The 13,423-nt window shown below is 43.0% G+C and overlaps 1 protein-coding gene across 1 annotated transcript in view; it reads right to left on the minus strand.

Moving 5' to 3' along the window:
• Positions 1 to 362: 362 nt before the first annotated feature.
• The window catches only part of Xkr4 (XK related 4), a 364,675-nt gene continuing 351,614 nt past the window's right edge, over positions 363 to 13,423 (minus strand). Inside the window, exons 3-4 of the mRNA XM_048420774.3 lie at positions 7,539 to 11,120; positions 363 to 1,166 (exon numbers count right to left, since the gene is read on the minus strand). Coding sequence (XP_048276731.2) covers positions 10,174 to 11,120 — 947 coding nt within the window. The 3' untranslated portion in view covers positions 363 to 1,166; positions 7,539 to 10,173. The remainder of the gene's footprint in view (positions 1,167 to 7,538; positions 11,121 to 13,423) is intronic.

Genomic DNA, 13,423 nt, shown 5'->3' on the forward strand with positions numbered 1-13,423 from the left:
TTAGAAAACTAGCATTTTTCAACATGTTAGTTCTGGTTGTCTGGCCGGTGAATGCAACCTTTCTACCATTCAATTTTAATGGTTACATCCAGAGATCACTCTCAACAAAACTTGCCTGGGTACCAGCGTGGATTCCTAGGAGTGCTCTCAGAAGCTCTGGGAACATCCTGCTAGAGCCACCAGGACACAGCGATCCACACTCCATCTTCTTCTTCCAAAGCGCTTAATGGACACACTTGACGACTTTCACTCTTTTATCTAGACCTACCTTCTAAAACCGAAGCCAAAAGAGTATAAGGAAAGTTTAACAAGGCCGCACGCACGTCACACTCTCGCATACTCTATAACTGAACTCTGACAACTTCATTTTCACCTTTATTTGGAAAAGAGAAATGAAAGAAATCACGGTTGTAAATTCTCCGTCCACCTGTCTTCTTGTAAATGAAAATGTAGGCACTAACGCCATTTGGTTGGTCACCTTTCAGGTCATAATTGAAATTTTATGTGATCTGAGAAGCCATAGGCTAGTTGATTCCTTGTTAAAATGGATACCGGCTTGGAACTGGTAATGTTACCACTTAGGAAGGCAGGCATCAAATTACTCTGTAACTACCCCTTTAAGTTCAAACTGCAAATTTCACCTCTGACACTGAATCGTCAATGAAAGCTTTACACATTGGTTATTATCATGCTGACACGGAACAAATCAAAAATGGCGATGGTACTCAAGATCAGTTATTAAAAGATGACAGACTCTTTCCATTTCCAAGTGGGTTTCCATCCCCTTGAAGCAAGTCCCTTTGACCCATACCCATCTCTCTGAGCTATCCAAGCCCCCAGGAATTCCTTGGCTTATTTTTCAAAAGCAGTTCTTACTAGAAAAGGTAAAGAAAGAGGATGGATACCACGGACACAGACAGCATTTGTGGTGAGAGACCAGGTAGCACGATTTTCTCAGCTCTGCTTCTCAGAGGTTGCTCTCTTCAGGCGTGGACACGTCAGGGCACAGCACTGAGCAAGTGCGCCTTTGCCGTCTGCTGATTTGTGTTCTCTCCTAGTAGCTTGATTACAATATTACAAGTCAAGAATTTCCAAGGTTTAAGTGTCTGTTGGATTAATGAACTGCAATTCATCTCCAGTAAAACTTGACAAGTTCCAAGGTGTTTCTGTAAAAATAAAAAAAAAAGAAGGAGACCCAAGCATGAATAGTCTGAGCCGAGTGGCAGCTTTGGCTGTGTCTGCAGGTACTGGTTCCTTCCACTCCTTACTTCCCTTCACAGAGCTCCTTCATTCTAATTCTGACCAAGGAAAATGTTTCCCCTCAAGCCTTTGAAACCCACTTTGGAGACCGAGCCCTTATTATGCACAGCACTTTCGAAGGGTTCACAAGGGAAGCTGAGTACGGCAGTGTTGTGAGAGGAAGTTCCAATTCTTTCACCAGCTGACTGGTGTCCTCTGGTTACAGGGCGGTGCCCCATTTTTCCTGTGTTTGAGCAGAATAAAAAATATAATCATGGGGGCTCCACAGAAAACCACAGGTCAACGTTTAATCGCTGTGTGAACTTCATGGTACTCAACACACTGAAATCAAGTGCCGACTTTCCAGCCACAATGGGTTGCGGTGCGAGTGTACGTTAGGACACTTCGCTAGTTTGGGATAAAAACAGGAATTTCTTTCAGTGATGGAAGCTCAAAATATATTTTCCACACACTCAGGGGTATCTTAGAACTTACTGATAATGAACTAATTTGAAATAATTAAGTGTTGATTGGATACAACTCCATAGCAGAATGCCACTACAGTAGCTAAATTAGCTTAAACCCAACATCTCCATTTGTCCCCATTTGCAACACTTGAAGTAAGAATGTGATTAATTCCATTTTAATGCAAATTAAGCAGTAGCGAAAGGAAAGGGCAAACCGGTTGAATTTGGTAGATCAAAGTATAATAAAAACACAAGACCTCACGTTTCCCGAAACTCTAATAACAGAGTAGGTGGCAAGTTTCAGTACTAGTACAAAAGAAAATTTTGTGTTGGACCACGTTGCTAGTATTTGCTTATTATTTTAATTAAGTAATTTGATGTTAAATGAGGTTTTTGTTCCGCAAGCATCGCATCCACCACTCTACGCTTCTATTGTGTGTCAAAGTGTCTAAAACATGGTGACCTGGGGTTGAATGTAATGATGGTGGCTTGAAGCTCTGTGGCCAGGATGTAGCATCACTGGTCCCTTCTCCCCCTTCTAGCACTGATGCGGGGCTCACAGTTATGTAGCTGCCACATGTCTGTCACTGTGTGCCAAGTGCTTATTGGTAGTTAGAGGAAAAGTCTAGAAAAGTTCCTATTTCTTTACTGTTCACTGTAGAGTTAAGTATAGACGGTGAGAAGGGCAACATCAGTGTGCGAGAGCAGAGACAGGTAGGGGAGGAGGCCTGGGAACCAGAGGGGCAGCTAAAAACCTACTGTCAGTTGCTAGGACAAATGCAGCCTTGTGCCTGTTTGCCGTCTAGGGGCTGTGGTCACAAGGGTCAGTCTTGCTGAGTAAACGACCAAGGGAATCAATAAGGGTCTTCTATGTGACCCTGATTGCAAAGCCTTTCTGGCCCCAGCTGTTTGATCTGTAAAACAATGGGGATTTCCTTTAATATGCTATTGAAATTACTGAGCTCTGACTTAACAATTTCTCCGAGACCCTGCTTAACTTAAAGCAGGAGGACAGATGTTGTTTTGGACTTGCCATTGAAACCGAACCTTGGGAGAATTTGGAAAATCAACAGTGTATTGGGAAATGGTTTGGTTTATTATCTGCTACTTTTTCAGCATCTGATCAAGCTACACACACAGTTCCTGTGTAATGCATGTTCTGATGTACAGGCGTCGATGGGCAGATTAGCCCTCTCCCTTCTAGCTCACTGCCTCTAAACTGAGGTGGCGGGGGGGGGGGGGAGAACATGCCAAATATTTTAGAATTCAGCAAATGTTTTGATAAATACTGGTATTTTTTTGAATCTAATTCTTCAGTCTAAGATGATGCTTCTAGATTAGTGCTAATGGCTTTTTAAAAATCCTCTTAAACTCTTGTCACATATAAGATAGTAAACAAAATTTAATAAAAAAATAAAGCAATGGGAATAAATTACTTCGTTGCCTGAAAATGATGTCATCTCAGAGTCTCTCTCTTTCACTAAGTATAACTTAGTGAAACTTATTGATAACTTATTTTTCAGTCTGCCTATCTGGGTAATGATGTGAGACATACATAGACTTGAGGAAAGAAGTCCCAGGTTACTTTATATTTCCAATTAATTTAGTGCAGATCGGGATCATGGACTGGGGACGACTGCCTAAGTGGAGAAACAACACTGACCTACACATAACGAGTCAGAGTTGAAGTAGTATTCAGGTTCACGTGATACAGACTTCCATTTCTTACCATCGGTAGTTCTTTGAGGTTGGCATTTTGGTAGACTCCCTTGAGTTTTATGAAATGTTCCTCAAAAAAATTGGAAGATGCTTCTGTTTTTCTGGTTGACTCACTGAATCAAAAGTAGGCTTGGTAAGGTTGCCACAATTCTTAAAAATCTTTTAGTTGGTAGAAGTTGGGCCTAACTTTTATTTCTAGGTTTCCCTAGCCTAGTTGTGGTGACTTTGACAAGCCACCTACTGTCTCTGGGCTGAAGCTGTGTCATGCAAAAATGCTATCAGTCACCAGTGGTTGTGAAGTGTTAAGTGAGACCCAGAGATAAGGGTTGTCAGCACACACCAGCATATAGTAAATTCTTCAAAATAATACTCTCATCTGATATGGAAATCAACCAGCAAGGAAAGCTACAGGCAAACAAACTAGTCAAAGCAGCATTAACTTAGCTTGTTTCTGTGCCTGTGTTTATCGGTATAACATGCAGACCTTTTAGCCAATTGATCAGACAAGTCGGAGAGCGCAAGCATCCTTGAGCCGCAAAGCCTGGGTCATCCAGTTTTGTGAGTTTTGCATTTCTGGGCAGGGTTACTGCATGCAATAAACAAGAGTCTAATTATTGCTTTCTCGTGGAATCTAGGGACTATTTCAGGTAGAGGGTGAGGTTGCTGAATGCCTTGACCACCCTCCGGAGAGTTTCTGAGCCCCTCATTTCTGTGGGCACATGGCTGCTTGCCATTTCTTCCATTTGGCTCTCTGCAGTGGGAGCTGCTTGTGAGTAGCCTAATTGCTACAATTAGCAAAATTAAATGACTCATTATGTTTTTATCCAATTCCACCCACATGCAGCAGTTTTCCTTTCAAATGGGTAATGATCCCGTTGAGGCTGTCCGTCATAAGAAGGAATCCAGAATCTTGCAGTGGGCCTATTTTCAGAATAGCAACTGGACAAGAGCTGTTGGCAGAGAGCTCTGTCATTACCTGATGCTAATATTGGTGCCTGAGAGAGAAGAAAGAATGTCATCTCGTGTTTAGGTCATCTCCTGTTTGGATATACAGGTTGGGGAAAGAGACTCAGCAATGGGAACTAAAGTGAAACCACCAATTCCTAGTCACATAGAAGCATCAAATGTTGGGTAACAGAGGGCTACCATGAGTCAAAGCTGGCAGATGTGACAACTTTGTTTATAAAAGTGACACTGGATTACTAGTCAAAACAATGGGAAATGATTTGGATCCATCACTAAATTGATAACAAGGTCCACCTCAGTCCTGCTGTGTGTCAGCTTCTGGTTCCCCCATGCACCCAGAGTCGGATTCTGATAGACAGTCGGAACTATTTTAATTCTCCTTGAAAACCTAAAAATGCAGGCATCTAATCCAAGCTTTATATAGAAACAGTCATGGTTAATGGCAAAGATATGTGGGGAATGCAAGGGAGCACATATTTAGTCTGGAAAGTGGTTCATTAGAAACAAATTCTCTGGAGTCTTGTCTAAACATTGTGTCAAAACTTGCCTCCCCCCCAGTAGCATCAGCTGCATTTGAAAGTGACTGCACAGCCATGCTCAACTGTGTGTGAACGCACGAGTTTTCCTTGGCTTAGGCCAAGGGGTTCCAGGAACTTTGGAGTGACAAAGACGGTCTCAGTCAAGCCACTTAAATGATGAGAAGCTTAAGGAGGGTAAAGTTCACCCAAGCTAAGAGGCAAGAATTGCATGTCTTATAGGCCTGGACTGTAAGGACAGTTGATTTTAAAAAAAGGAATGCATAGGAGATTCTTGTCTAAAAGGTTACATGTCAATAACATACCATTTCCTAGGCATTGAAGAACAGAATTTACTTTATTCTTGTCATCTACATGTTAGCAATTAGGGATTTCAAAGAGTCATGGAGATTTAGGCTACTCCATGAATTTCTAAATTTGTGGGTGTTTGTGTGTATGTGTGTATATTTGTGTGTGTATACTAATATGATATGAGTGTCTGTCTGTCTTTCTGTCTGTGTCTGTGTATCTATCACGTGTGTGTGGAAGGACATGTCTGCTATGGTGTGTATGTGGAGGTCAAAGGACAGCTTTGTAGAGTTACTTCTTTTCTTTCAACTTTACATGGGTTTTAGAGTTCAAACTCAGGTCAGTTTTACACCACTGTGCATGGACAAGTTTTATTACTGAGTCATCTTATAGGTACAAAACTCAAAAAAAATCTATAATCTATCTATCTATCTGTCTATCTATCTATCTATCTATCTATCTATCTATCTATGTATCTATGTATCTATGTATCTATCTATCATCTATCTATCTATCTATCATCTATCTATCTATCTATCATCTATCTATCTATCTATCTATCTATCTATCTATCTATCTATCTATCTATCTATCAATCATCTATCTATCTATTGGTGTAGGAGGGTCTATGTGTTACTTTCATTGGTTAATAAAGAAACTGCCTTGGCTTTTTGATAGGGCAGAATTTAGATAGGTGGAGTAGATCGAACAGAATGCTGGGAGAAAGAAAGCAGAGTCAGGCAGATGCCATGAAGCTCCGGCCCGAGATGGATGTGGGTTAGAATCTTCCCAGTAAGCCACGACCCCGTGGTGATACACAGATTATTAGAAATGGGTTAAATCAATATGTAAGAGTTAGCCAAGAAGAGGCTAGATATAACGGGCCAGACAGTGTTTAAATGAATACAGTTTCTGTGTAATTATTTCTGGTAAAGCTAGCCAGCCTGCCGCTCCTTCTATAATCTATCTATCTATCTATCTATCTATCTATCTATCTATCTATCTATCTATCTATCTATCTATCTATCTCCCTGTCTATCTGTCTGTCTGTCTGTCTGTCTGTCTGTCTATATACCTATCTACTTAATGTATATGTGTGTGGGCAATCACATGCAATGACGTGTGTGTGGAAAGCAACTTGACAGTTAGCTCTCCCTTCTACCATGGGGGTTGTGGGGGACTAAACCCATACTATCAGGATTAGTGGCACCTTGGCCTGCTAAACCACATGGTTAGCCCATATTCACTTATGCAGAAAATAAACTGTGTGCCTAGAGATTCACTGTTTTTCATTTATCCTCAGAGTTCAGTAATCTTCCAATTATGTGTGTAACTTGCCTGTTGCTGACACTTGAGTTACAGAATCTTAAGCGCTGAGTAAGGGAATTTATTTCATTTGCTGTGTCAATGGGATTTATCACAGATGAACTGTCCCAGAGGGTCTGAAAAGGTAGTTGCTGGACTGGACAAGACACAGGGAAGCAAGATGATGTAAGTATCTAGGGAATGCACAGGACATTGTTCTTGGGAAGCAGAGAGGCATGGAAACTGCTTTTCTTCCACATGAATGAACTCTCAGCATGGTTAAGATGTATATCTGTGTGTTCTTTTAGTACGGATTAATTCAGAAACGCTAGTTAGAGAGAATTTTTTTTTTCTCTTTAGAAAACATCACCATCCCATGCAAACAATGACTGCCATGAGATAGCAAGATTATCCTTTTAAGTGAATCGAAGTAGATTCTGGCCGAGGTAGTATTATCAGCCTGAGACAGAGTCCCTCATTTCCATTGGGAAGCTAGCTATTGCTCACCCTTTTTTGGTTATTTTCCAGCTACTTTGTGCAGAGCTTCGTGTCAGAGGAGAATACAATTTTAGGAAGAATTAAAACTGCTCATTTGTGAACTGATGCTGCCTCACTGCATCCTGCCTCCTAACTCTGGAGCCTGAGTTTATGTTCTACAGCAGTCTGAGCTCAGTGTCTCCTTTCTGAACCGGCAGAACAAGATTAAGTCCTGCTGGAGTGATATGACGGTTGCTTGCATTCTTACATTGGAGAGCCATAACTGTAGCCTGGCAGATAACTTGTTTCCTGATCAAGACTCCATCATTCACTGAAACATCATGATCCTCCCACAAGTCAGACCCACGAATATTTACAGTATTTGGGGAATGACTGGAAATTCAAGCCTTTTACATCTGTCTAGCTACCTATATTGCCACTGAGACAAAGTCCAGCACATTTTCTTCTGTTTATACCACAGCTCTTTTAACCCTTAGCATGCTGCATGTGAGATCAAGTTGAGAAGGAACATAGAACTTACGTGATCCAAGAGTGGGTGCTCCCATTGGCTTGTTTGGCTGGACACTATTGTGACGTTAATGGTTGTTCATTCACAGACTCAGAGCTGTAGATCCCTCGGGAAAGACAGACTTCAAAGCTCATCAAAAAAGTGAAAAGTCGTCTTGGAACGAATGGAGTTGATAGCGCATGGTTCTGCACACCAGCGGAGTACTGCCCAAATAAGCGTGATTTCCTTCTACATTGGAACGGGATATGTCCACCATTTGCCTAGAAGATGAGGGTCCTCCTTGAAGCTTTACTGGCAGCAAGGGAATTTTCTTCATTCCATCAAAAGATTAGTGAATTGTCATGGAAATCTTGCTTGAAGGGTCAAATCATTGCGTATTAGGAAATTTGTCTGATAAAAATTGTCTGTCTTAAAAAAATTGCTTGAGCCCTCAGTCCCTTCCTGTGGATGTTACTTTGGGGACCACAGTCTATGGATGACTCATTCATTATGAGTGGTGGCTCTAGATCTTGACTATTTTAAGTGAATAGTTAAATGAAACTGACTTTCTTCCTTTTTTATTTTTAATGACTTGACTAATCTTTAATATATCAGTTGGGTTAGTATAAAACCAGGGAAGGAAGTTTAAGACATCTTCCACTGTGGTCAGATTGTTCTAATGGATGGATGAAAGAAATCACTTCCATCTTTGATTTCCTGGGAAACACTGATCAGTCTTCACAAGCCCTTTCTAAATAGGCCACTTCCCTCTACTTGATGCTCTGATAGCACCCTGGTCAGATTCCTGGGCCGTCAAATTGCAAAAAGGAAGGTGATCTCTCCAGGGCCACGTGTTTTCAATCTGCTGAGGCAGGCTGATGGATCTGTAGACTGGATTCTGACATCCCAAGTGAATATGACATTTAATGTATTTTTTAAATAATTCCAAGTCTATAAAAAAAAGCAACAGTGCCTATATGTACACCCTATAGTTTTATTACAAAAATATTGAAATAATCCATGAGTTATTCCACTGTGCACCAACTATAAAAAAATACTATCAAAGTTTGACCGGCACTTTTAATGCAACGAAAGCACCATGACCAAGGACACTGAAAACAGAAAGCGGGAATGTTTACTTGCTGGACGGAGGTATTTAAAACTCAGAAGCTTGTGGTCAGAGCGAGACTTTACAGATGATTTGAGTACACATCTTAGCTGATGGAGTGGTACGCCCTCAAGCAGTCCAGGCTGGTTCCTTATAGCATCCACACTGCATCTGTGTGCCCACCCTTGCTAAAAGGTTTCCCAAAGTCTGGAGCAGACGCATCACTTTGATCTTGGGTGGGAGAGGGTAAGTCTGTACAGAGTGGACAACCTGATTGTTCTTCTCTTGTCTGCTTTGGGGTGCCACCTATTCTCTGTTTTGGGGGATTCCGTATCAGTTCTGAGGACTGGGCAAAATTTGACACTAGGAGGATGTGGCGTGTGGTTTCCAGAATCACGCCAGCTCACCATGCCCACCCTGTACCTGGAAACAGCCCTCCCTGTCCTGTGGCTCTGTGGGTGCATTCTGATACCAACTGCACACACCTGAGAATCTGACTCTCCTTCTGCCCCTCCCCCAACGGCTCTTTGTGTATAAACTGTATTTTTGCAATTGAATACTGAATCACGACTATAATTTAATTTCCATCATGGATTTGAGCTACTTGGTCTCATCCAAAGCCATACACGGGCTGCATAGGATTTCTGTCATAAAAGATACCCTCCACTGAAAAACCTAGAGTAAGAAACAAATCCTGAAATGTGTAGAAAGAGAACCATTCGATCAATGCTAGTATATGTGTAAACACTTGAGTTTGCCACCCCCTGCACAGGCTTTGCCACATATGCTACTGGCTTCCAATGAGAAAGTGGTTTATGAAATCTTTCTAAGCACTATTGCTTCCTTCCCAGAGTCTGTTGTGAACTTTGCATCAAGGAGATCACCTAAGCTCTTTTTTGAGATTTTTAATTTGATTTTACGTGTCTGGGTATTTTGCCTGCATAAAGATATGTCGGCTCACCATGTGTGTGCAGTGCCAGAGGAGGCCAACAACGGGCATGGGAGCTCCTGGAGCTGGAGTTGCAGGCGGTTATGAGCCACCAAGTGGGTGCTGAGAACCAAACCCGGCTCCTTTGGAAGAGCAGTCAGTGCTCTTAACTACTGTGCCATTTCTCCAGCTTCACTTCAACTCTTGATAGAGCGCTGATGGTGCTGGTGGTCATAGTGGTGGTGGTGGAGGGGTGTGTGTGTGTGTACATATGAACATATTTATGCAAAAATCAGTAAACTCCATCAAAATACCTTAATGATTAGAGGCAACATATATTTCATAATAATGGTACCCTCCGGTGAATGTGCTCCAAGCCTGTGCTGGAGGAATTTGGTAACAACAGTCATATTAGGCTGGCATTGCCCCTTTAGGTGGAGTAAGAGACTCTCAGCACTGCTGGCTTGAATGGGACACCAGCAACAGGCAGTCAGCTAATGGAAGATCAAACCATACCATGACAATGTTTGGACTAAGAACACATAGCTCGTTGCCCTACTCTTTGATGAAGGGTCACTTTTGCCACAGCCCTGCTGTCATCTCTTCATGGGGACCTTGTGGCTTCTTCCGCTTTATAAAGTGGTTTCATACTCCAGCCTCTCCTGAATAAGGGCATCGTCCTTGTACTGCAGCCTTGGAGGAGAGGGGGAACATTCAAATGCTAAAATGGCCTTTCTCAGGCTCCGGTCCAACACGTGTCTCTCCCACGCTGGGTACCTATTCCTGAACAGGTCAATTTTAATGACTGATTCTTCAATCCGTGGCGGTCGAGATGACGGGGTGGGCGGTGCCGTTGGTCTCACCTGAAACACGGGGACGCATCCATCCCGCTCTGAAAATTTCTGGTCGCGGTCACCAGCAACACTGCGGTTGTTGGAGATGGACCGTAATGTGCTTGTGGCCACTTCCGGAGGCAGAGAGAAGGCAGTAGCAGGGTCGTCACAAGCACAACTTGGTGACTGCCCAAATCTGGGCCCATTGGGATGGAAGAAGGCATAGTACATCAGCATAAAAACAACGCCTGTTAAAAAGCTGCTGAAAACCACACACAGTGCCGGGATGGCAAAGGCATCCGCAATCTGGGGAGCTTTGTAGAGGTACCAGAGGGCGCTCAAGGCTGTGTTTTCCAAAAGGATTACAAAATAGTAAATGAACAGCCTGCAGCGTGTCCTGCCTTCCTTGACATTGAACCAACTGAAGATGTAGATGATGCCCACGACCATGTCAAACACAATCTCTTCCCATTTGGTGATGCAGAACTCTGTCTCACAGTGGACGATCCAGAAGGTCATGATGCACCAGTGGAGAACGATGAATATGCCAAAGTAGAGTTGGAACACTGAGGCGAAGAGGGCGAACGTGATGACCCGGGCTGCGATGGTGAAGAAGTGCCAGCAGAACTGGATGATGACGGCCATGTAGCTGATGGGCTTTTTGTCATCCCGGGAGTCCCGGAGAGCCTTCTGGTAGGAGGCTAGGGCCCATGCCAACGACACAAGGGAGGCTGCCGCTGTGAAACCTGCAAAGGCGAACAGGAACAGCTGTCAAAAGTGAGAGGCGGTGACGGTAGGGGAAGCCAAGGCACGTGGGCGTGGTGTCTTGGGACGGGTTAGCTAGACTAGCTAGACTGCCTCAGACGCAATGAATGTCTTTGAGTTTTACTGGACTAAGCAACCGTATGGAAGTCCTAGAAGTCCTCTAGGAAGTGACAATATTCTGCAAAGGTCTGAGTTAATGGGGCCACAAAGCCGGTGCAAGGTCTGAGATTGGGAAATGTGGCGGAACTAGCTTTCTTTGTGCTTGTGGAAGCCGACCAAGGACCCTGCTTTGTTTAATGGGGAAATGGCCATGGGCTGTTGCTTCAGCTTATAAAAAGTCTTGCTTTCATATGTGACTGTTGCCTGCTTTTGAAACCAATATCCTTGTTTAAAAGTGCTGATCCCTTTCAGCTTGGAGTGTGTTTCTTTGTTTAAGAGGGACAGCAGTGGAGGAAGCCAGGCGTACTAACAGCTGGTTTCCTTTCCTACTTCCAAGCAAGAATGATATGTAGCCCATTTCCAAAGGTGGCTTACTCCTTCTTTATGATAAAGACTTGTCCATGGAACAAGTTTGTTTTTATTTCTTGTGACACCCGGGGTGCTGCTCCTCTGAAGGTCACCCAGTATTCTCTCCGAAGGTTTTGTACCTGCCTACTGCCTTATCCTTGAAGGAAGAAATGTCTGCTCTCTAGTGTTTCACTCTTTGCTTTTTATAAATGAATAATTGCTCAGAAATCACTTCTGTGACTTTATCATCAGCTCTCCCTGGCTGATAGTCTCTCAGACAGCAGGATCTTTCCATTGCTCTCCTACACTCGAGCGCTAGCTCTATCCGCTGTCTCTCAAAGTTCACGAGTACGGTCCAGATGCGGACACTGTTAACCTTCAAACACAAACCTCCCTGGAGAGACTTCTTTGGGAGAATTGTGTTTTGTCAGTCTGTGTGGCAGCTGGCTTGCTTCAGGAACAATGACATTTTTTCTCCCAAGACTAAGAAGGTCTCATGGCTTGTAAAGTTCAACTGACTTTTCCCTTACTAGACCTCTCGCCAATCATAGATGGGCTGCAGCATTGCTTTTTTTTTTCTTCTTTGGAAACAGATGGTATCGATACTTTTCTCTGAAAAGTATTTTGTTGAAGACACTTTGCTTTCTCCCACTAATGAGAAATGAATTTTAAAGAGCAGTTATGAAAGAAAAGAGGAAAACTGACTGGAAACAAAACAAAGCAAACAACAGCCAAACACTGAGTTCCGACAACCACTTCTTACCAATCTTCTTTGAATGCCCCCAAGTATTCATAAATAATAGTTCCCAGCAGACACTTCTACCTTGCCCCCAAGGAATCAAGCAGGAAACCTGTTCCTTTTTGTGGGTATGGGGACCTTCAGATGATTTTCTAACCAGCATGCACATTGCTAATGCTTGAAGTCTTTCTCAGCTCTGCATGGCCAGAGATCACCACACAAAGGAGTTTATAATAATTCTATTCCTGCACCTTGGAAAGTATCAGTTACAGAAAATTTAGGAATGAAAACTGAAGAAAGAGTCTAAAAAACAAGCAAGCAAACAAAGGAACAAACATCAAACAAGCAAGCCAGGGAGAGAGACTGGGAAACCAAAGGTGACAAGATCATCTATGTGATGAATTTGATCACATTCTGATGACCTTATGATCAAAGATGGTGCCATTTTAATCTCAGCGTCTGTACTGCACAGCCTAGGGAGCTGTTCATCTCCTCTCTGCATCTGCACTTTTTGCAGAATTACAGCCTGCATCACCCTTTTCTGGAGATGGTCCCACAGAGGCTAGCCCTGAGTTCCAATCCTCATTGCCTCCTTCCTGACCCCCGGGGGGACTGTGTGCTGCAAGCAGGCTCTTGAGTAGGTTGTACTCTGTGTATTTAAGGTAACTCCTGTTGCTGGGCTGTGAAGCCTCTGCTCTCTCTGCACGCTGCCTTCCTTCAGAAAGCCCCAAGTGGAGAACACCTAGGAAAGACAGCCGTTTACTGCCAGGTTTCTGCAGACCAAAGATGGCTTTGATTTGACCAGGGAAGCTGTTACTAAAGTAACAGTAGCTTCTGTTTTCTGTATTGAGAATCCTTAATCCAAGAAAGGAAAAAATCCGAAAGGCTCCTAAATCCCAAAGTTTTGTGTGCTTACATGACATTGCAGGTAGAAAGTTCCCTCCCTGGCCTCAGGGGATGGTTTATAGTCAGCAGTTGCACTAAAAATACTGTGCAGAGTGACGTTTAGAGCCTGTGTGTAAGTTTATGTGAAACAAA

This window comes from Myodes glareolus, chromosome 16 (assembly GCF_982192425.1).
Source record: "Myodes glareolus chromosome 16, mMyoGla1.1, whole genome shotgun sequence".
NCBI lineage: Eukaryota > Metazoa > Chordata > Mammalia > Rodentia > Cricetidae > Myodes > Myodes glareolus.